Raw genomic sequence first — 24,995 nt, 5'->3', positions numbered from 1 at the left:
TTAAAATTAGTATTATTAGTATTAATATTTGATTTAGAATTAGTATTAATTTTTAGTGTAGTATTAATGTTAATATCATAGGTCACATCGGCAAATATACATCGCAATGTCGAGAGTTATGAATAGATGTGGTATAAAAATATTTTTCAATTTATAATATGTCCATATTTACTAATGTTACGTGCAATATTCTGCACAGAGAAGCCGATGATACATGAATTTTGTTTTAAAGCACCGGATAGGATAATGAGATCAAGATTGAATTCTTACAAACTTTTGGTTAATTAAACATGTGCATTTTTTGTATGTTCACATTTATTTGCAATGAGTATAATTTTCTATGAATAATCGAGTACGTTGTTTTTTGTGCAAGGTTAGTCTATGCATATGTAACACCCCATAATTTATGCTTATGGGTTTCCTTTAAGAGATTATTGTACTTAATAATGAGATTTGGGGCTGATGTGTTATTATATGATAATTTTGGGGCATAAGCATAATAATTCTAATTATAAAACTTGGCAGCCAAGTTTATGACTGGGGGATAAGTATAATAAATATTTTTATAAACTTGGCAATCAAGTTTATGACTTGGTAATCCCCGATAAATACGTCTCTCGTCTTCTCTCTTTCTCTATCCCCTCTCTTTCTCTCTCGCCTACTCTCTTCTTTTCTCTCTCGGTTCTTGGCTGAATTCGAGAAATTAATTGAAGAAAATTCGAATTCAAGAAGGGGTTTGAAGAAGTGAGGTATATGAAACAAATTTGAGGTTGGAATTGCAAATCCCCAATTCGAATTATTGGCAGAATTAGGGCTGCGTGAAGGAGGGCTCTATCAAGGGGCGAAGAAGACAAGCTGTCTTAGAATCGGATTTCAGCTTTTGGTCCTTCGAAGAATTAATTGCTCGGAGGCCTTAGAGGTTGAATATTGACGATCAGGACACACGGTTAGAAACCTTGAGATGTTAGCCTTCCATTGGTGTTGGAGCTCGGTAGTATTAATCAGCGGTGGTTGCCGGAATTGGGCAAGAAGTTCAGCCCGCTCGCCGGAACCTTGAAGGAAATAGTATTTGCTGCCGCACCTGTTTTCGGAGCAGAATTTGGAGGGTTTGGAGTGAGAATTTGGGAATAATTCCTTCACAAAACTCGTAGAGGACCTCGAAAACTATTGGTAAGTGTAAAATTGTATCGAGTTAGAGTATGTTTTGAAGCTGATTAGAGGTCCGAATTAAGTGACGGTAAATCGGTAAAAACAGGGCAGTTTTGAATATTTTTCTTAGGAGGCCGTTTTTGCTATGTTGAGCTAATAATTTGGGCTGTGTGTCTTCTGAGAACTTGTAGTTTACATTGTAAGGTTCAATTTGGTGTATTATTTGGACAATTTGGATAATTTTACAAATAGTTATGATTTTTACAATAAGCTGTACCAGAAATAATCTTTCCAAAATCCCGGCAGTTCTGTAATGCTGGTTTGAGGCTGTTTCTGCTATTTTCGGTTCCGAATTTGGGACTAAAGCCTTTTGTGAACTTGTAGGATTTTCTGTTAGCTTTCATTTGACGTATCATGTGATCAATTTGGATTAGCGTGCTAATTTTTATGATTTTTCAAACAAACTGTGCCAACAACGAATTTTCCAAAAACCTGGCAGTTTCATGTACTCATCTTCCGGGGCTGTTATTACTGTGTTAGGTCGATAATTTGGGCTCAGGGTCTTCAGTAAACCTGTAGACACTGATGTTAGCTTTAATCCGATATATCGTTTAGGTTATTCGGATAAGTAAGGTGATCGTAACGATTGTTCGAATAAGCTGTGGCAGCAAGGCATTCGTAACAAATGTTTCAAGAAATTGACTATGTGATATAGTGGAATAATACGATTATATTAGCATTTGGAATCTTGGTAAGTGATGAATATGTTTATAGGTGTCGAGCGTACTAAAGCTCTCATTCAAGACTTGAGCATGACTCGAGAATAAGGTGTTCTTATAGCACTTGCATTGGACTTCAGGTGAGGATCCCTATCCCTTGTCTATTCTTTCTGGAAAAACAAAATATATGCCGAGCACTCGTATCGTTCGGTTTATTATTGTTATTACTCGTCGTTTAAATTCAATATATATTTATTGTCACCTATCTCGTGAACTAATTTGATTTCCGAGAATTATTAATTCTTGAGCTATCGAAATATTTGATCGATTCGAAATCCTTTTCCTGGAACTTAATAAGTTCTCATCTTGATTCGGGAATTATTCCAATAATTTCTCTTCTCGATTCCTTGACTACTCAATTGAGTTCGTTTATCGACCTTGAATAATTCAACGAGTTTCAGTCCGATTCTCTATCAATTGTGAATCGTTTCACATATTGACTTGTATACTAGTTGGAACCACTTCTAATCTACAGTGGTTCGATAAACGTAAATCGTTCTTTTCCCGACTCTTGGACCATTTAGGATTATTCTGTTTATCCATTAAATCATTCGTTTCGTACCTACTGTGAATTGATGGATCGTTCATATGTTGACTTCTCATTGATCCTTTGGAAACCACTTGTCTTTCGAGCTATACAACTACGAATTCGATTTTAACCATGTTGATTGAGATCCATCTTCATCAATTGTTATACGATCTTGAATTGTGGTCACTCCCTTATTGAAACCATTGATCGTACCCTTCTTGACTAGTGATTTTGTGACCACAAGATATTATCACTTGTTATTGGAATCCCACAATCGTTGAACTGTGATATTGGTTCTTTCCAAAGTGGAATTCATTATTGGGATTCAAAATGTAAATTGAGATAGTCGGAAGCATATCCGTATCTCTATATTATTGATTCCTTTGGGGACGCCCTAAGGATAATTGACCAGTTGGGCCCGGGGCTGTTCGAAAAAGACTGCTGGGCGGTATTGGGCCGACGGTGGATGGTCTCTTCGACAGTACCCATATTGGATCTAGACCATTGTCATAGTTGGAGGTTAACTGTGCTGATGGATGGATCGGCATGCGCCCGGGCATGCCTATTGATCAATTAGCAGGGTAGCTCCCTGATCGGGGTTATAAGGTAGTAACGACTAAGGGAGTCACAAGGCAGGTACAGGTACATGAACAAATTGTTACCATGGGAATCTCCATGGTCTCATATTTGATATCCGAAATTGTTATCGTGGGAATCTCCACGCGGGGAATTACCCGTTGAATATTGTTCTTTACCTGTACATATTGATTGTATTGTTTATTCTGATCATACTAACATGCCTTATATTTTGGCCCATTGTCCCTTATCGAACGATCATTCTCTAGATGGTCCAATTTCAATTCCAATTCCACCCCAATTCCGTGAACACTTATATTGTGATTATTATTTGATTCGACTATTTTTCCCTTGTATTCCTCACTAAGTCCACTTGGACTTACTCCTCCTTTATTTTCCTTCTTATTCTCAGTAACAGGTGTATAAGTGGACGATAATGTTGATGGCTCTTAGGAGTAGAAGTTATTCAGTGATTTTAGAGATTTTAATGTTGAGTAGTTAAGAATGATTGTAATTCAAGAACTATGTATACGAGATTAGTTGTGAGCTTTGGTTGTCACGTGTATTTGATTTTATTGTTGAGAAATTAAGTGAGAGACATTGTATTTATCGAAAGTCATGGTATTTATTTATTGTAAAGAAAAAAAAAAGTACAGTGTATTTCGATAGTGGGCGTCACAGCATACATCTTCTTTTGTTATTTATATATATTTATTGTAGCACCCCCCTTCTAGACGGGCGATAAATCGAACCGGTTTATCGGAATATTCATCTAACTAGCGGAAGCAAAGGATCTCTTTGTAATTTTTGAAACGTTGGAATGGGGTGAAAATGCAATTATCAAAACTTTGTTCTTTTTGGGTATTGAAGGCTTTGCATTTTCGAAAACTTTGTTGAATTGATTTAGTCGAATATAAATCTTGGTTTGGAAATAAGTTTCGAAAGGAGGTTTCTTATTCGAGTGCTACATTCTCACTAAACATTCTTTTCGGTTCGAGAATAAATCAGAGTTCGAAAAGGTTATTTTGGTGAATAATTCGAAGTTTCCTAACGAAGGCATGAAAATAGCAATTTACGAAACTTAATATATTAAGATAGGAAATAGGTACGATTCATAATAAAAAAAAACGAGTTCAAAGGTACGAAAGGGAAATATTACGGTTTAGGTTTACACCACCAAAAGAAAATAACCAAAAGTCTAGCATCGTTCATAGGTCCTCGTACGTCTTCCAAAACTCCGGGCAAGACCTCGATCCACTACTCGACCCATCCCGGTTGAGGATTACTACTACCTGCAATTAAAAGGCATCTATATGAGCTATAAAGCTCAGTAAGAAATCCGAGTATTATCAAACTTTGGAAATACGTTATATATAATATATATAATATCGTATACCCGTTCTTACCCACAATCCGCACACAACACAAGGCAATCGGTCAAATCACATATCTCACGAAAACACATCATTTAATAAGATCACGTAATTATGCAAAATGACTAAAATGCCCTTTTTAGTGAAAATCTTTAAAAACACATTTTTCGGTTTATCGGATCCGTGAAAGATTAATTTATGTACCGGATAATAAACCTGTTACGAGCCCGTTTTCACTAAGTGGAATCAAACCACTACCACATCATCCTAGTTGGATACCGGCCCACTATATCCGAGTTGTTTATTACCCGATATTCCATTAATCTTTCAAAAAAAATCATTTAATGCAACTTTTCGAAATAATGCTATAACCCACACATGACATCACAAATATCAATCAAGTACCACAAATTTACACAATTATCACAATTGACCACATATTTGTAATTTAGGCAAAAATCCCAAATTCACACACACAACCACACACGGCACACACACCATGCACAATCAGCACCCACACATTCACACATTTTCAGCACACACACATGCACAATCAACACATTAAACATCACTAATTACTCATCAAAGCAAGCTCAAGAACAAACACCTTTTTACCTTCATTTAATGGACTTATTACCACATCTAGGTAATAATCCACTTCAATCAATTTTCCACAGCCATTAAACACATCCAACAGCAATTAAAGTACCAAAATACCAAAATTCATCACTCATCACCATTCAATCAAGAACATAAACAATAAAGCACAAAACATGTTAAATGGTATGCAAATTGTCCTAATTTCGAAATATTAGCAAACTAATTCCAAAAACTCTCAAATTAAATCCTAGAACTCCTAACTGACTCAAATTTCAGATTCTGAAATTATTTTTAAGTTTTACAAAGTTTCGAATTTTCTTGAAATTAAAAACTAGGAAAATCCCTTTTTCAATTTAAAAATCCAAAACTCTAATATAACTCTAATTGATTTAAAAACTTATTAAATAAAACTTTTTCCTATCTAATACTTGCTGAAAAACAGATTCAAACTTTAAAAATGAGAGATTTTTCGGAAATTGCAGTTTTGACCCAAAAGTTTCGAAATTTATACATGCAACCACACTAAAAGTTCAAATTCCACTTTTTCATGAAAAACCCCTAACAATCTGAAATTATATTTTATTAGATGCAGAAATCGAAGTTGAAAAGTCACTTTATGCAGAAATTTCGGAAATTACATAATTTGCCCCAAAATTTCTAGATCTACACATGCAAGCCTACTAGAATTTAAAAATCAACTTTTTCTTACAAAAATTCTTTAAATCCGAAATTTTAGTTCAAGAAATGCTGGAAAACAGTTTTGAAAACATTTTTCGGACAGACTTTACAAAAATTACAGATTTGGCCCAAACTTTCGAAGATCTACACATGCAACCACAAAAAGTTAAAAATCTCATTTTCTTGAAAACCCCTTTTTTGAAATCTGAAAATTTTTAAGGCTTTTGGCCAATAAATGCTGTATCTAACCACTATCAACATAGATGATGCATGCAAGAACAAGAATTTAACAAGAACACTCATTTTTCCGTTTTTCTTCAAAAAGCCCTAACTTTTCGAAATCTTTCCCAATCTTTTAGAAACTTTGAAAATTCTTTCAATACTATTGATGCCATTTAATTGCAGCAAAAAATCGAAATTTCTTACCTTAAAATCGAAGAAAGAAAAATAGCCGAAAGGGAGGAAAGCTTTCAAGCACCAAAGTCCAACCAAGCCACCTTGATTGTGAAGGAAATGGTGTGAGCTTCAAGGAGTGAGGAGTTTTGATCTCCCGAAAGAAGGCAAGTGGTTTTGATTGTGTTTTTGGAGTAGTCTATGGCAAGAGTTAAATAAGGAACCTTCATTTTTATTTTGGGGTTTTCTTTGAAAATGAGAAATGAGGTGGAGAGAGGAGGGCCGATGATGGTGGTGATGGCTTCGGTGGAAGGATGAGAGGAAGACAAGTAAGTATGGAGGTGTTGGAAGGAAAAGAGATGAAGGTGTCTCTTCATCTTACTAATGAAGGTAGAGTGTAGGCTTAGCTAAAATGATTAGCATTTGCCAAGTGTAAGTGCATGCCTAATTACACATAATTTATTTATTTAATTTAAATCACAACTTGCATCTTAATACACACACACACACACACACACATCCGAACACACACACACAATTTCGGACATATATATATATATATGCAAATGTATAAAGCAAGTATTAGTATATATGTATGTATACGTATGCATGCATGTATGTACGTGTGTATGTATATATATATATATATATATATATATATATATATATATAATCATACTCACACTTTTTATAATTCACATAAGTCACCACATTTCGAAAATAATTTACCAAATAATTAAGACATGTAATTATTCACATAAGTCACGTAATTTACGAAATTCCTAGAATTTCAATTTATGGGAATTTAAATCATATAAATCACACATATAATAGCGCACGTAATTATTCACGTAAGTAACATAATTAAATTCACGTAATGCATATAATTAATATCACGTAATAATATTTCCTAAGGATTTTCGAGTTAGAGATATTAGTCTCGGGTTTTTAGGTTTTCGGGTTTTGGAAAGGTGGGGTGTTACAATCTCCCCCCCCTTAAAGAAATTTTGTCCCCAAAATTGTTACCTGAACAACTCGGGGTAACGTTCGCGCATTTCTTCTTCTCGTTCCCACGTGGCTTCTTCGGGTGTATGGTTTTGCCAAAGGATCTTAACGAATTTAAGGTCTCGGTTTCGAAGGGTTTTGGTTTTGAAATCAAGTATTTGGGAAGGTTTCTCTTCGTAGGATAGGTTGGGACTTAGTTCGACCGGTTCGGTTTTCAATACGTGGTCGGGGCTGCGAATGTATTTTCGAAGCATCGAAACGTGAAAGACATTGTGAAAATTGGATAAGTTGGGCGGTAAGGCGAGTCGGTAGGCGCGAGTACCAACTTTGTCGAGAACTTCGAATGGGCCAATAAATCGCGGTGCTAATTTTCCCTTTTTCCCAAATCGCATAATTCCTTTGAAAGGCGCCACTTTTAAGAATACGGAGTCTCCGATTTCGAATTCGAGATCTCTCCTTCGAGTGTTGGCATAGCTTTGTTGTCGATCTTGGGCTATTCGCATTTTCTCTCGGATATTTTTGATGATATCGACGGTTTGTTGGACTAGGTCGGGACCAAGGAATTTTCTTTCGCCTATTTCGTCCCAATGGAGCGGGGACCTACACTTGCGGCCGTAAAGGGCTTCGTAGGGTGCCATTCCAATTGACGAGTGAAAGCTATTGTTGTACGCGAATTCGATTAGTGGAAGGCGGGATTCCCAATTTCCTCCAAAGTCGAGAATACAAGCGCGGAGAAGATCTTCTAGGGTTTTGATAGTTCGTTCGGATTGACCGTCGGTTTGGGGGTGATAAGCGGTGCTGAATTTTAATCGCGTCCCAAGGGTTTCGTGTAAGCTTTTCCAGAATTTTGACGTAAATCGAGGGTCTCGGTCGGAAATAATGGAGACGGGGACACCGTGGAGTCGGACTATCCCGCGGACGTATAGTTCGGTTAGCTTTTCTAAACTAAACGTCGTTCGGATCGGAAGAAAGTGAGCTGTTTTGGTCAGTCGGTCAACGATCACCCAAATGGCGTCGGATCCTCTTTGGGTCTTCGGAAATCCTTGCACGAAGTCCATTGTGATAGCTTCCCATTTCCATTCCGGAATTAGGTTTGACTGAAGTAGACCTCCGGGCCTTTGATGTTCCGCTTTGACTTGTTGGCACACTAAGCATTCGGCCACGAGTCGGGCCACGTCTTTCTTCATTCCAGGCCACCAGTAGAGCTTTTTGAGGTCTTGGTACATCTTGGTTTCTCCGGGATGGCAAGTGTACGTGGTTTGGTGAGCTTCGGTTAAGATGAGTTGGCGAACATTTGGATCATCGGGGACATAAATGCGATTTTGGAATCGGACGAGACCATCTTTGGTGATTTGAAAGTTGGGATTGGATTCGAGGTTGTCGCGAATTTTGAGGATTTGCGGATCGTTTTGTTGGGCTGATTTGATCGACTCTCCCAAGTTAGGTTGGACTATGAGCGCGTTGATCGATTTGCGGCTAAGTGCGTCGGCGACCACATTTGCTTTGCCGGGGTGGTAGAGTATCTCGCAGTCGTAATCTTTGACTAGTTCGAGCCATCTTCGTTGTCTCATGTTCAAGTCTTTTTGAGTGAAGAAATATTTCAGACTCTTGTGATCGGTGTAGATGGTACACTTTTCACCATAGATGTAGTGTCGCCAGATTTTGAGTGCGAAAACGACGGCGGCTAATTCGAGATCGTGCGTTGGATAATTGCGTTCGTACTCTTTGAGTTGTCGTGAGGCGTAGGCAATGACTTTTCCATTTTGCATAAGTACGGAGCCTAGACCTAATTTCGAGGCATCGCTGTAGACTATGAATTCTCCGACTTTCTCTGGTAGTGCGAGAATTGGTGCCGATGTGAGTCGAGCCTTCAATTCGTTGAAACTGGCGTCGCATTCGGGAGTCCACTGATACTTGACGTTTTTCCGAGTCAATCGGGTGAGTGGAGAGGCAAGCTTCGAGAAATCCTTTACGAATTTGCGGTAGTAGCCGGCTAGTCCAAGGAAGCTTCGGATTTCCTTTGCGTTCTTCGGAATCGACCAATTTGATACGGCTTCTATCTTGTTGGGGTCGACGGAGATTCCTTGTTCTGAAACAATGTGACCAAGGAAAGCCACACTCGAAAGCCAGAACTCGCATTTGCTGAACTTGGCGTATAGTTGATGTGATCGGAGGGTTTGGAGTACGGTACGAAGGTGAGACATATGATCTTCTTGGGTTTTGGAATAGATGAGAATGTCGTCGATAAAAACAATCACGAACTGGTCCAAGTATTGATGAAAGACTCGGTTCATAAGGTCCATGAAAGCGGCGGGGGCGTTAGTTAAACCGAAGGGCATGACAACGAATTCATAGTGACCGTATCGGGTTCTGAAAGCCGTTTTGGGGATATCGGCTTCTTTGATTTTGAGTTGGTGATAGCCGGATCGGAGATCGATTTTCGAGAAGGCCGATGAGCCTTGAAGTTGGTCGAAGAGATCATCGATTCGAGGAAGAGGGTATTTATTCTTGATTGTGACTTTGTTGAGTTCACGGTAATCGATGCAAAGGCGGAGGGATCCGTCTTTCTTTTTGACAAAGAGAACCGGTGCACCCCACGGGGAATGGCTGGGTCGAACATAGCCTTTGTCGAGCAATTCTTGGACTTGATCTTTCAGTTCTTTCAATTCCATCGGGGCCATACGATACGGGGCTTTGGAAATTGGCGTAGCTCCGGGGATCAGATTGATTTCGAACTCGATTTCTCGATCGGGCGGAAGTCCGGGAATGTCATCGGGAAATACGTCGGGAAATTCTTGGACAGCTCGAATGTCGGAAATTTGGGCTTTGGAATCGGACTCGGATTTCAGAATATCCACTAGGTAGCCGGAATGACCCTTGTGAATGAGTTTAACTGCTTTGATCGCGGATATGATTGGAATCGAGGGTTTGGGTTGACTTCGAAATTTTAGGGTTTCGCCGTTCGGAAGTGGAAAAATGACCGTTTTCGAGGCACAGTCGATTTGGGCTTTGAATTTGGTTAGCCAATCCATGCCCAATATAACTTTGAAGTTTTGGATCGGTAGGAGGATTAGGTCGAAATTCATGGTTTGAGTATGAACTCGGATTGGGCAATTGATAATGACTAGGTTAGAGCACATTTCTTCGCCAGAGGGAATGAGGATTCGGTATTCGTAATTTAATCGGTTCGGTTCGAGATTTAAACGCGCAATTATGTCTTTCGATATAAAGGAATGAGTAGAGCCGGAATCGATGAGAGCATAAATGGGTTCTTCGAGGATAAATATAGTACCTGCTATCATAGACGGGTCTTGCTCGATCTGTTCTTGAGTCATGGCGAACACTCGACCGGGGATGTTCGGTGGAGGTTTCGGGCAATCTTTCACCATGTGTCCGGGCTGATGGCATCGAAAACAACTCCTTGTTCCGTGTACGCATCCTCCGGAGTGACTCTTTCCACACTTTGGGCAGGTTGGCCTTGGCGGCGGTGGCGGTGGTCCAGTTGATTGGCGAATGGGCTGCGTTCCCTTCCCTCGGAATGGACGGTTGCCAAAGTTGTTCTTTTTCCACGGTCGTTGAGTAATTCCTTGTGGTCGGCGGCTGTTTTGAATGTCGCGTTCGTCTTGGGCAGCCATGAGTGCTTTGTCTACGAGTTGGCGGAAAGTTGAGGCGTCGGACATACGAATGTCTCTACGGATTTCGGGTTGGAGGCCACGAATGAAATGGTTCTTCTTTTCTTCCGCGTCTCGAGCGATGAATGGGGCGTAGAGGCAGCCACGTTCGAAACGGCGGATGTACTCGATCATCGGTAAGTCACCTTGTCGGAGTTCGAGAAATTCTTTGAGTTTGTGGGCTCGCACGTCTTTCGAGAAATATTTTTCGAAAAATTGGACTTTGAAATCGGTCCATGGCAGAGTCTCGAGATTTGTTCCTTCCTTGGTTCCTTCCCACCAGTGACGAGCTTCGTTTCGGAGTAGGAATATGGCACAGTGCACGCGGTCGCGGTCGGTCATTTGCATGTAGTCGTAGATGACTTCGAGCGATTTGATCCACTCTTCGGCTATAGTGGGGTCGGTTCCACCGTGAAATTCGGATGGGTTCATTCGGAGAAATCGTTCGTATATGGCTTGAGGCGCATTATTTTGAGGCGGGTTTTGGTTACGTTGGAGAAGTTGTTCGATTTGACGTTGGTGGTTTTGGGCTTGTTCACGTATTAAGTTGGAGAGATTATTAATGGTTTGATTGGGGTCTTGTGGTTCATCGGCGGGATTGCTCGGGTTTGCTCGGGTTATACGTCTCGCCATTATTTCTATATTAATTATCATTAATAAGTAAAGCAAATAAAACACATAAAGAAAATAATACACATACGTTACCGGATGGTCCGAGCTTCGCGTCTCGAGTAGTCTCTAAACCCGTGAAGTTCGTACGAGTATCTATGAACAATGCTCTGATACCACTTGTTGTAGCACCCCCCTTCTAGACGGACGATAAATCGAACCGGTTTATCGGAATATTCATCTAACTAGCGGAAGCAAAGGATCTCTTTGTAATTTTTGAAACGTTGGAATGGGGTGAAAATGCAATTATCAAAACTTTGTTCTTTTTGGGTATTGAAGGCTTTGCATTTTCGAAAACTTTGTTGAATTGATTTAGTCGAATATAAATCTTGGTTTGGAAATAAGTTTCGAAAGGAGGTTTCTTATTCGAGTGCTACATTCTCACTAAACATTCTTTTCGGTTCGAGAATAAATCAGAGTTCGAAAAGGTTATTTTGGTGAATAATTCGAAGTTTCCTAACGAAGGCATGAAAATAGCAATTTACGAAACTTAATATATTAAGATAGGAAATAGGTACGATTCATAATAAAAAAAAACGAGTTCAAAGGTACGAAAGGGAAATATTACGGTTTAGGTTTACACCACCAAAAGAAAATAACCAAAAGTCTAGCATCGTTCATAGGTCCTCGTACGTCTTCCAAAACTCCGGGCAAGACCTCGATCCACTACTCGACCCATCCCGGTTGAGGATTACTACTACCTGCAATTAAAAGGCATCTATATGAGCTATAAAGCTCAGTAAGAAATCCGAGTATTATCAAACTTTGGAAATACGTTATATATAATATATATAATATCGTATACCCGTTCTTACCCACAATCCGCACACAACACAAGGCAATCGGTCAAATCACATATCTCACGAAAACACATCATTTAATAAGATCACGTAATTATGCAAAATGACTAAAATGCCCTTTCTAGTGAAAATTTTTAAAAACACATTTTTCGGTTTATCGGATCCGTGAAAGATTAATTTATGTACCGGATAATAAACCTGTTACGAGCCCGTTTTCACTAAGTGGAATCAAACCACTACCACATCATCCTAGTTGGATACCGGCCCACTATATCCGAGTTGTTTATTACCCGATATTCCATTAATCTTTCAAAAAAAATCATTTAATGCAACTTTTCGAAATAATGCTATAACCCACACATGACATCACAAATATCAATCAAGTACCACAAATTTACACAATTATCACAATTGACCACATATTTGTAATTTAGGCAAAAATCCCAAATTCACACACACAACCACACACGGCACACACACCATGCACAATCAGCACCCACACATTCACACATTTTCAGCACACACACATGCACAATCAACACATTAAACATCACTAATTACTCATCAAAGCAAGCTCAAGAACAAACACCTTTTTACCTTCATTTAATGGACTTATTACCACATCTAGGTAATAATCCACTTCAATCAATTTTCCACAGCCATTAAACACATCCAACAGCAATTAAAGTACCAAAATACCAAAATTCATCACTCATCACCATTCAATCAAGAACATAAACAATAAAGCACAAAACATGTTAAATGGTATGCAAATTGTCCTAATTTCGAAATATTAGCAAACTAATTCCAAAAACTCTCAAATTAAATCCTAGAACTCCTAACTGACTCAAATTTCAGATTCTGAAATTATTTTTAAGTTTTACAAAGTTTCGAATTTTCTTGAAATTAAAAACTAGGAAAATCCCTTTTTCAATTTAAAAATCCAAAACTCTAATATAACTCTAATTGATTTAAAAACTTATTAAATAAAACTTTTTCCTATCTAATACTTGCTGAAAAACAGATTCAAACTTTAAAAATGAGAGATTTTTCGGAAATTGCAGTTTTGACCCAAAAGTTTCGAAATTTATACATGCAACCACACTAAAAGTTCAAATTCCACTTTTTCATGAAAAACCCCTAACAATCTGAAATTATATTTTATTAGATGCAGAAATCGAAGTTGAAAAGTCACTTTATGCAGAAATTTCGGAAATTACATAATTTGCCCCAAAATTTCTAGATCTACACATGCAAGCCTACTAGAATTTAAAAATCAACTTTTTCTTACAAAAATTCTTTAAATCCGAAATTTTAGTTCAAGAAATGCTGGAAAACAGTTTTGAAAACATTTTTCGGACAGACTTTACAAAAATTACAGATTTGGCCCAAACTTTCGAAGATCTACACATGCAACCACAAAAAGTTAAAAATCTCATTTTCTTGAAAACCCCTTTTTTGAAATCTGAAAATTTTTAAGGCTTTTGGCCAATAAATGCTGTATCTAACCACGATCAACATAGATGATGCATGCAAGAACAAGAATTTAACAAGAACACTCATTTTTCCGTTTTTCTTCAAAAAGCCCTAACTTTTCGAAATCTTTCCCAATCTTTTAGAAACTTTGAAAATTCTTTCAATACTATTGATGCCATTTAATTGCAGCAAGAAATCGAAATTTCTTACCTTAAAATCGAAGAAAGAAAAATAGCCGAAAGGGAGGAAAGCTTTCAAGCACCAAAGTCCAACCAAGCCACCTTGATTGTGAACACTACAAGAAATAATGCCTTTAGGGACGACTTTTTATGGTCGCTAAAAGCAAAAAAATGGTCGCTAAAACGTATAGCGAGCAAATTAAGCTTGGTCACTCGTGGTCACAACAGGGTGGCTACTAAAAGTATTAGCGACCAGTTAATCGGTTGGACGCAAAAGTGACTTATTTTGCGACCATACAATCATGGTCATTAAAGATGAATTTATTTGCGACCACTTAATTAATCGCTAATCTAAAAAAATATGGTCTCTATAATATTGATATGGTTGCTATACATATGCATTTAGTCACCAATCGTCTTGGTTGCAATATAATATTTCTGTAGCGACCAAAACATTGATGGCAACATAATCCTAACATGGTTGCTATAATGATATATTTAGTGACCAGTCTATTTGGTGGATAAATAATATTTATTTAGTAACCAAGAAATTGGTGCCAATATAATATTAGCATGATCGCTGTAATTGTACATTTAGTGACCAATCAATTTGGTTGGTATATAATAATTAATTAGTAACCACGAATTTGGTGGCAGTATAATATTAGCATGGTCGCTGTAATTTTATATTTAGTGGCCAATCTATTTGGTGGATAAATGATATTTATTTAGCAACCAAGAACTTGGTGCCAATATAATATTAGCATGGTCGCTGTAATTTTACATTTAGTGACCAATATAATTGGTGGATAAATAGTATTTATTTATCTACCACGAAATTGGTGGCAGTATATTTTTAGTATGGTCTCAATAATTTTACGTTTAGTGACCTATTCTTTTGGTAGGTATATAACATTTATTTAGCAATCCATAAGTTGGTAGCAGTATACTACTAACACGGTTGCTATAATTATAATTTAGTGGCCACATCCTTTTGGTTACTACATAATATTTATTTAAGAACCATGTAATTAGTTGCAATAATGTAGACATGGTTGCTAATCTATATATATCAAACACCAAAATATGGTTGCAAAATAATTTGAACTGGTTGATAATAAATATACAATAAAAAACGAACACTAATTGTCAACATCCACATCTTTATCTTCATGGAGTTTGATAAACACAAAGAACTAAAATGATCGAAGCTCCAAAAATTACTAAGGCACATGATTTAAATATAAAAAAAATAGACATTGTCGATTCGAAAACAAAGATTGATGGATCGGTTCTATCCACTCCCGTTGGTCGTAATTTTGCGAAAAAATTAAGTGTAAATATCGAAGAAGTTCGTGGGACCCAGAAAGAGGGAAAAGTATAAAAGATGATGTCACCAGTACTTATTATGCTGAAGGAGTTTTAAAGAGAAGTCCAGCTTTAGTAAATTCTTCTTGTGCTACTTTAAAAGAGTTTCTCCCACCTATATCAAATTTTCGTGAAGCCATTATAAGCTTGATAAGCAGCACAATTTTTAAATATATAAAGGTAAATAATAAACCTTTGCTTTCTTGCCAAAAAGAACTGTATGAAAAAGCTCCAGATTCTCATCAACTTTTCTCTTCGACAACTTAAAAGCCACTGCAAAAAATCAGATTAAAACAACTCATTTTATCAAAAAGAGGGTGTGTGCTAAATCTTATTACATCATGTAATATCACAGAGCCTATACCAATTCCGACAAAGAAGCTACACGAAATCATATATGATGCAGTTTTAAGTTTTCACATGCAATTTATAAATCATGGTAGAAATTAATAGATCAACCTCATCAAATATACATGCTAACCGACCATATCGGAAAAACTTGAAGCATAGGAAATACAACTAATTAAATTAGAGTCAGGTACAACTGACAAAAGTCTAAGAGTAGAGATTTGTAAGACAACACTTTCTATCAAAATAAAATGAAAATGTTTCCAATTTAATGCTACTAAATATCTATAGAATTTCATATTAAAGAACAATATGTTTCTTTGTCCTATAACAATTAAAATACGTGAGTAAACTCACAGTAATTGATAGAACCTTATCAATCCTCCTTTTGGTAGATATAACCAATAATCTCAATTCTCATATAATTACTATTCAAAGTACCATGACTATAGCACAAGTGCACGTAAGTTTCAGAACAACCATCTTAATAGAAACAATAATTGATTGAAGGCTTTCCATTTATTTTTCCAAAACCAAAGACATAGTCAAGTGTGGGTTAAAAAAATAAAAAGAAAGCATGCCATTAGGAATGTCCTTAAGATGTGTTTCTCCGCCCTGGAAACATTGAAACAACACAGTTATTAGTGAAAAATTAAATACACTTTTTGTAATTCATTATATGTAAACACACTATCAGTTAATCTTAAATTTGAATTATCACTTACATTTTAATCACAAAGTATTATGCAGAAAGCCAGAAACTGCATCAATTATGTGTTGCATACAAACAAAAAACCTTGTCATCTCTCAAGTTTAACTCACACTAATTCTTCACTCATCTTCATAATGATCCATTACCTCTAATATCACATCAATTAACTATCAAATCACATGCTAGTAGTTTTCCAAATACACTAAAAACATACTGAAATTAATTCATAGCCATTGAACAACAAAACAAAAGAATCATTTACTATCTACACAAACCATACAATTTTTTTTACTATTCAACATGACAAACATATAATTTATGTTCTGCATATTCTGATTCAATACAAAGAAATAACCCCCCTTATTTCTTCACATGAAACTTAAACAAATATATACTTCTTATTCCCAATGAAACTTAAATAAATAAAACTTTAAGCAACTCACAGATTTAGAAAAAATATGATCCACAGATGAGGACTCCACCATTAAAGTCTAACCCTGAAACTGCAAAGTTGACAAAATTGGTACTACGAGGGAAGGAAAATAGATCTATAGAGACAGACATGAATGATTGTAGACAAATACTTTTTATTTTGTTGATCACTACAATCTAAGATTGGTGAACTAAAATTAGAGGATATTACAAAATTAAAAAATCCAACTATATTTATTATGAACGAAAAAATTGAACTATTTATACCTGTATTTATTCACTACTCCAAGTCGCTATCCACATTAGCGTGAGACGCAACTTCATCATCACTGGTCCAATATTCACCTAAGGTGTCGTCTTCTTCTTCTTCATCTTCTTCTTCGTTTTTATCATTTTGTGTGTGTGGAATAATTATCTTTTCAGCAATTTCAATCTCTAGAGGCACATCACGACTCTTGTTATAAAGAAAAAAGTAATATAAAACATTGAGATTACTAATTGAGTTAACATAGCATATTGAGATTTGTATTTTGGTTTCTGGATTATTAGAAACCGAAGTAATGATTTCGTGTTCTGATTTTTGGCAGAAGAAAATTAAAGCCCCAATTTCCATCTATCGAAATCTGATAACAACTAAAGACAAAAAATAAACAAATTCTTAATCCAACTTTTAACCAAACGAATCCTCGCAAATTAATTATTCGTACCCGTATGCCGAAATAGTGTGCGACTCCAAAGTTAATGTCGCTATTTTCACCGAACGACCTCTGCCAATGTCGACCAACCGCTGATGCCTGTGTCTCCAGATCGTGTAAATTACTTGTGTCCGTGTTGGGATGTTAAACGATGATGGGCGCTGTTGTATCCTGGAATTGGATGCGAAATTTGATTTTCAGAAAATTGGGGGTATTGGCCGTGTACGGTGATGTGCTGTTGTGGTGAAGAAGCCAAGTCTCTTTTTTTCTTAAAGAAGCAAAGTCTGGTGCAATCTTCAATGCGGCCTTTTGTTGGCTAGGTTATTAACACGATTTTTCATTCTTTTTTCTATAAAACAAAAAAGAAAGTTTTATTAAAGTAATTTTTATTAGGCACTCAAAATATCTCCAGAACAAAAGTATATTAATTAACTTAAATAATGTTACCTATATCAATAAAAAAATATCAATAAATTAGTATTATTAATATTTAAAAAAAAAACACAAAATTATAATACATTTTAATTTATTATCAAACTTTTTATTATGTCAACTAAAAATTAGTATCGCAATTTTTATTGGTGCTCGGTTCCTAACCGTCGGTTCTCGGTTCAGAAAATGAGGAATCGGAACCGAACCGGTTTTTTCAGTTCCGGTCAAACCGGTTCCGATTCGGTGCGTGTGTATATATATATATATATATATATATATATATATATATATATATATATATATATATATATATATATATATATATATATATATATATATATATATATATATATATATATATATATATATATATAAACAAAAAATATTTTACGTATTTAAAACACAATTAAGTTTTTTAAATATACTTTCCACTTTAAAAAAGAAGAACTATTTTTAAAAGTTTTTTAAGTTTTTAAAAGTATTTTTTAAGTTATATATATATATAATAAAAAAAATTATTAAGAACCGAACTGTTCTACAGTTCTAACCGGGAACCGAACCGCAAGGAACCGGATTTTTTCAGTTCGGTTCCGGTTCCTCCAAAATCGGAACCAGAACCGGAACCGAACCAAACCGTGGCCAGGTCTAGAGTCGGCACGTGACATGAATTAGTTGGCTCGATTAGTAATAGGATTAAAATATGGTTATAGTCATACACCATTTTAATGTATTAGCTTTATATTTTTTATTGGTTATTAGATCGAAGTACAAATGAGTTGAGCCGGCACGTGACATGATGAGTCGGCTCGAGGTTAGCTTAAACTCGAGCACTAGTTCTTCAAGCTCCAGATTTTCTAGTTCTTCGTGAGCTCACAAGCAGACTTCCGAGCTTTTTTTAATTTCAATATTATTTTTTTTTATTATAAATATAAATAATATATAGTAATATGAAGTATAGGGGGTGGTAAACGAGTTGAGCCGACTCGTGAACTCGATGAGCCAGCTCGAAAAAAGGCTCGAACTCGAACTCGAGCCTTTTCTTAGTTGTTCATGAACTCACGAGCCGACTCGCGACCCTTTTTTTGTATTTTTTATATATTATTTTTTATTTTATAATATATTATATTATAAATATAATATAAAAAGAACATATAAAAATTAAGAAAATATAATTACGATTCATTATTAGCATTGTAATTTTTTTATTATAATATAAATAATTTTTAATAATAAAAAAATAATAATGAAAAAAAAAACAAAATGAGCTTCGGCTCGAGCTCGAGCTTGAAAAGTTGGACTCGAGCTCCGCTGGTTAATCATAATCAACTATTTTTTTACACAAAATAATTAAATTATTTATTATGTCCAGGAATTCAACAATTTTCTCATGTATATGTAGTTAAAGAAGAAAAATGAGAGAAATCGAAAAGTTAACAATTGGCGGTCATCTAAAAAATTTCATCAATTTCTCAATCCTAAAAATTCTTGTTTTTTTACCTGCAAAACAATTGGCGCAAAATATGTTTTTCTTTTAAATTAATTGATATGTATATGTTTTTATTCTAAAAATCAATGTTTTCAGAACCGGACCGGACATAAAACCGGATAGGTATTCGGGTCACGGTTGGACCGGTTCAATCGGGTTCGACCCGGGTTTTTTTCATTTTTTTTAATAGTTAATTATTTATTTTTTTAAAAAATATAAAATATAATTCTTTGTACTTTATATCATTTATTCACCTTAAAATCTGACCCAACATTTATAATATAATTTTTTTTAACTAATATGTCTGATTTAATTTTAATATGCACTATTTTTTTGTTTTCCTTTCACCATTACTATCTTCACTGGCTCCACCCCACCCCACCCCTTCGTTTCTTCTTCTTTGTTCTTTTTTACTTTTTCCACTGTTTCTTTTTTTCACATCATTTCTCTCCATATTCAGAGAACATCATCTTCCACATATTTCTTTTCATTTTTCATCCGTCTTCACGTAACAGTACTTCTTCTATTTACTTTCTCAGTTTTCTTTTTCCCCCTTTCAGTCCATTGATCTAGCCATCCACAACTCCGATTTGGTCACATAACACACATATCCGACCACCCACAAAAATCCCCAGCCCAGATTCGACCACCGCGGCGATCCCCCACCCAAATCCGGCAACCTACCGCCATTTTAGGCTAAAACCCGGTTCATTAACCGGTTTCCGGGTCTACCGGTTTTTCCGGTTGAACCGGATTTTTTGCTCATTGACCCCGATTTTTGATTTTTTTGGTTTATACAACCTAAAGACAAATTAGTAAAAAAAATATTTTTTTTTGGCGCCTAAGAAGAGATTTGGCGGTAATATAATAGTTGATAAGGTAAATCCACCTCTCCAAGTTTCCCACGATAGAATCCATCGTGATCTACTCCCAAAATATATATCTCCCTTTCATTCCCTTGACCTTTCATATTTCATTATCTGTCTTGAATTGTCTAAGGAGCCGACAACAAGGAGAATCATTAGAGTATTCTAAACTATTGGAATAACCCATAACATACAAAATCTTGTTGGATTATAATAGTTGCAAGTTTTTTTGAAATTGTCTTTAATATGTCCTGTTCTTTCAAATCCGTATTATGTTATTGTGGTTTTCATTTTACCGGATAATTGGATTTGAATTGGTTTGCATTTGCATGTTATATTGGTAAAATGACTCTTGATTTTTTTTTCTATTATCTGTGATGGAGATGGAGTGTTATGCAAAAAAAATAAAAAAAAAAAAATAAATAAATTATGTTGCACTTATTCATACAATCAAAATTAACAGAGATCAATATATGTACAAATTAAGCCTTATAGCTATATTAGTATATATTTAATTAGTATTGAATTTTATGAAATATTTTTTATGTTTCTCTTTTATTGATATCAATATCTTAATTCTTTTCAGATCTCAAGTCTAATAATGAGTACAGATCATAAACGTAGAATGGAGTTATTAACAGCAATGGCATCAACTAACAATACCGGAAATTTGAAGCTTAAGAAGGAGTTAGCAAATGCTTTAACTGCAAATGGTATAGCTAATGAGCCAACTGAGAATTCGTCTCTTCGAAATTTAAATGGTAATGATATTAACATGTTATTTTAATTTATTTGCAGTTATATATAAAAAGTTAATTTAAGTTAATATTTTGTACTTTGAACATTGTAGTTTCAAGTAGAAATAAGAGAGTGTTTGTACCACCGACTAAATCAAGTATTTCAAACTCTTTGACTAGACAATCGACAACAAACCCAAAAACTAGCGATAAAGGTATTTTTTTTCTATGATTGAGTTTATTTTTGTAAACTTTGTTTATTAAATAGTATAAATTTATATATTTGCTTAACACATGTAAATGTAATCAATATTTACAGCTAGAGTGCATACAGAAGACCTTCACGTACAACATGTGACTAATGCTTCGAATGAGCACACTGGAGTTGCTGTTACAGGTTTTGTTAAGTTGTATATTTTATTTTTAATTATTTTTACTTCTAACTTATATTTTAAAAAACTAATTGTAGAATCAGTCATAGATACGGTTGATAAAGTGGATGGGCATACAAAGATTTTGAGGCTAATAGTGTAAGTATAATTCGTATTTAGGTTATTTCTTAGTTTGTTTGATCAATTATACTTGTGTGTTAAAAGTAAATAATTTATCTATAAAATGATTAACATATTGACTCATATTTGAAAATAGGTTCGAATGAAAGAATTGAGAGAACAACAAAGAGCTTTGCCATAAGGCGTTGATCGAATGACCACAGAAGAAATTTGCATAACAGTTTTAGGGGAAAATTCATCATACGCTAAATCAAAAGGTCTTAATCGAAAAGTATCTGGAGTTGATGCTATTTCATCTTTTGAAGCTTCTAGCAGTCGAGCACGATTAGAAGAAGAGTTGGCGAACACACAATCTGAGTTGGCAAGTACGAAAGCTGAGACGGCTATTCAGAAAACTACTGTAGAAGCGGTAGTAAAATTCATGGAGCAGATGACTGGCAAAAGCTTTGCTGAAATTATAAACGTACCTAATTGGTGAGTTCAAAACTAGAATAAATCCCGGTATGATTTTATTAATAACATAATTATTTATAATTAAATATTTTTGCATTTATTCAAGCTATTCTTAATTTTATCATGCATAGTTAATTAAGAAGAAATGAAGAAGTAACTTGATTGAGGTGGATTTTACTTTATGAGACGTATTATGGCCATGGGCAAATTATGATTTAAGGTTTTAAATTTAGTTGATGTTTATATTTTGGGCATGTTTCATAGGGATCTTTGTCTTAATTTGGATATGAATTATGGTAATTTTGCTTAACACTATGAGTTTTTTTTATGATATGGTTATCTGCTTTCTTTAGTGTCGTATTATCTTTAAAAAATGAAAAAAGCTTCTTGTTTTGCGAAGGAAGTTTGCATGCCGCCGGAGAAAAGAGATTAGAAAACAAAGAGTTTCGCTTATTAATTTATTTCTCGTATTATTTCAATTTTTTTTCCTATTTTACACTGAGTACACAAGAATATGAGTGGAAATATATCAGAATTATGAGAGAGAGCGAACTATGAAAGAGAGGGAAGAAACGAAATAAAAGGGAAGGGAAAACAGGGTAGGTGGCAACGAAGAATGAGACATAATCTCGGTGGAACTCTTCTGCCTAAAAAAAATATAGAATAGCAATGGTTGCTATTGCTGCTGTATTGCAGAAGCCATGTTTTTCCACAGTGTCCTTGAGGTTCAAGGTTCAGTAAGAAAATTCTCAATCGATTATATTATAGTATATATTTGAATTTGGATTTACCATTTGATTTATTTTATTCATGCAGAAGGAAGTCGAAGAAACATTATTTCAAGCTTTTGGAGAAAAGTCAATTTTGTTTTCTGCTTGAACAATTTTAAAGTTCAATGGCGAATCTGACCAACTTATGGATTTTATTAGAATTGGTACTACGTGATCGAACATATGTGTTAGAATTTATTCATATTGTATAGGTTTTATTATCTAGATGTATTATTGTATAATACAAGTATTTTGTGTAAACGTTAGTTCCATAACCAATCATTAGTTCAATGTAGTTACATTCTGTCATTTTTTTAAATAAATTTAATTAGCTGAATTTATATGCTTACAATTTAATGATTTTAAGACACTTTAGTTTTGTGTAAAAGACATGTAGCAACTATATATACAATATTTTTGTTATTAAATTGGTCACTATTAATATTTATTTATATCGACCAAATGTAATTCTCACTAAATACTCCAACTTTGGATGCTATACTAGTACCCGAGTCTTGTTAAATTACAGTGACCATCGATAGTTACCAAATATCAGTTGGTCGTAAAAAAATAAACAACTTAACATTTGCAACTAAATTATTTTTGGTGGCTACATTCTTGCTATGAAAATATCGTTAGCAACCAAATTAATTGGTTGTTAATAGTTATTAAAAAAATTATAGCGACCATTGTTTGTTTCGTTACTAAATTGGTCACTATTAACATTACTTACAACGACCGTTTTAAAACAAGTCGCTAAAGACTCTACTCATGGTCGCTCAAGGATCGACAACTAATAGTGACCATTTATAGCTACCAAATCTTGTTTGGTTGCAAAGAAATTGAAGTAACTTCAATTTTGCAACCATATTGTTATTGGTGGCTATATATACATATTTTGCGACTATTTGTCTATCGTCGCTAAAAATTTGGTCGTTAAAGCTAGTTTTTCTTGTAGTGGAAGGAAATGGTGTGAGCTTCAAGGAGTGAGGAGTTTTGATCTCCCGAAAGAAGGCAAGTGGTTTTGATTGTGTTTTTGGAGTAGTCTATGGCAAGAGTTAAATAAGGAACCTTCATTTTTATTTTGGGGTTTTCTTTGAAAATGAGAAATGAGGTGGAGAGAGGAGGGCCGATGATGGTGGTGATGGCTTCGGTGGAAGGAGGAGAGGAAGACAAGTAAGTATGGAGGTGTTGGAAGGAAAAGAGATGAAGGTGTCTCTTCATCTTACTAATGAAGGTAGAGTGTAGGCTTAGCTAAAATGATTAGCATTTGCCAAGTGTAAGTGCATGCCTAATTACACATAATTTATTTATTTAATTTAAATCACAACTTGCATCTTAATACACACACACACACATCCGAACACACACACACAATTTCGGACATATATATATATGTATTCAAATGTATAAAGCAAGTATTAGTATATATGTATGTATACGTATGCATGCATGTATGTACGTGTGTATGTATATATATATATATATATATATATATATATATATATATATATATATATATATATATATATATATATATATATATATATATATATATATATATATATATATATATATATATATATATATATATATATATATATATATATATATATATATATATATATATATATATATATATATATATATATAATCATACTCACACTTTTTATAATTCACATAAGTCACCACATTTCGAAAATAATTTACCAAATAATCAAGACATGTAATTATTCACATAAGTCACGTAATTTACGAAATTCCTAGAATTTCAATTTATGGGAATTTAAATCATATAAATCACACATATAATAGCGCACGTAATTATTCACGTAAGTAACATAATTAAATTCACGTAATGCATATAATTAATATCACGTAATAATATTTCCTAAGGATTTTCGAGTTAGAGATATTAGTCTCGGGTTTTAAGGTTTTGTTTATATTTCTTTAAGTCCCCTGTACAAATTGCAAGTTGCGAATTCCAATATATGTAAGAATTGTAAATTCATTCTTTTATTTTATGGTTTTGCTTTCATGTTTAAAACAATTCCCAGGTTTATGTTATTTATTTTTATATAGATTTTATTTCAATAATTTCAGATTTTATTTTATGGTTTTACTTTCATTTCTGCATTGTTTTCTAAATAGAATTCGATTCACCATTCGTTACTATTTGATTTTTTTTTTTAATAACCCTATTGAATTTTGTATAAAAGTTTTTAATGAGGTTTAATCACTTTGTATATATTTAGTTTTTACATTTAAAAAATTATTTTAAACGAGAGTGTAAACCTTTTTTTTTCT

The 24,995-nt window shown here is 34.6% G+C and overlaps 2 protein-coding genes and 2 long non-coding RNA genes across 6 annotated transcripts; 2 read left to right on the top strand and 2 right to left on the bottom strand.

Annotated features, from left to right (window-relative positions):
* The first annotated feature begins 542 nt into the window (after positions 1-542).
* Positions 543-3,648, top strand: LOC105954340 (uncharacterized). Its single transcript, XR_016031902.1, has 3 exons — positions 543-1,170; positions 1,924-2,008; positions 3,446-3,648. It is a non-coding gene; the product is annotated as an uncharacterized LOC105954340 (long non-coding RNA).
* Positions 3,649-4,099: 451 nt separating this feature from the next.
* On the bottom strand, positions 4,100-11,477 carry LOC148772852 (uncharacterized). Of its 2 annotated transcripts, none has more exons than XR_016031899.1 (2): positions 6,111-6,576; positions 4,100-4,325 (listed from the first exon to the last, which is right to left on the bottom strand). XR_016031899.1 is itself a non-coding variant. In XM_088820023.1 (2 exons), the coding sequence occupies exons 1-2, from the start codon at positions 11,405-11,407 to the stop codon at positions 4,291-4,293; spliced, it is 1,068 nt and encodes a 355-aa protein (XP_088676149.1). In that variant the 5' UTR covers positions 11,408-11,477; the 3' UTR covers positions 4,100-4,290. The 2 variants fall into 2 exon arrangements, 1 of the variants encoding a protein (XP_088676149.1); XM_088820023.1 differs by lacking the exon at positions 6,111-6,576 and adding an exon at positions 10,375-11,477.
* Positions 11,478-14,863: 3,386 nt separating this feature from the next.
* Positions 14,864-17,853, bottom strand: LOC105972825 (uncharacterized). 2 transcript variants are annotated; one of them, XR_016031896.1, is made up of 5 exons: positions 17,445-17,853; positions 17,005-17,172; positions 16,749-16,808; positions 15,439-16,208; positions 14,864-15,360 (listed from the first exon to the last, which is right to left on the bottom strand). It is a non-coding gene; the product is annotated as an uncharacterized LOC105972825 (long non-coding RNA). The 2 variants fall into 2 exon arrangements; XR_016031895.1 differs by lacking the exon at positions 17,445-17,853 and having other exon boundaries at positions 17,005-17,428.
* Positions 17,854-20,801: 2,948 nt separating this feature from the next.
* On the top strand, positions 20,802-21,961 carry LOC148772851 (uncharacterized). The gene is made up of 5 exons (XM_088821196.1): positions 20,802-20,977; positions 21,067-21,168; positions 21,273-21,350; positions 21,423-21,483; positions 21,602-21,961. Exons 1-5 carry the CDS (start codon positions 20,818-20,820, stop codon positions 21,609-21,611), a joined length of 411 nt encoding a protein of 136 aa, XP_088677322.1. The 5' UTR covers positions 20,802-20,817; the 3' UTR covers positions 21,612-21,961.
* Positions 21,962-24,995: the final 3,034 nt, after the last annotated feature.

Source organism: Erythranthe guttata, chromosome 1 (assembly GCF_056151865.1).
Source record: "Erythranthe guttata isolate IM_541 chromosome 1, IM_541, whole genome shotgun sequence".
NCBI lineage: Eukaryota > Viridiplantae > Streptophyta > Magnoliopsida > Lamiales > Phrymaceae > Erythranthe > Erythranthe guttata.
Note: the sequence above shows the minus strand (reverse complement) of the source record. Positions and strands in the feature narration are given on the sequence as shown.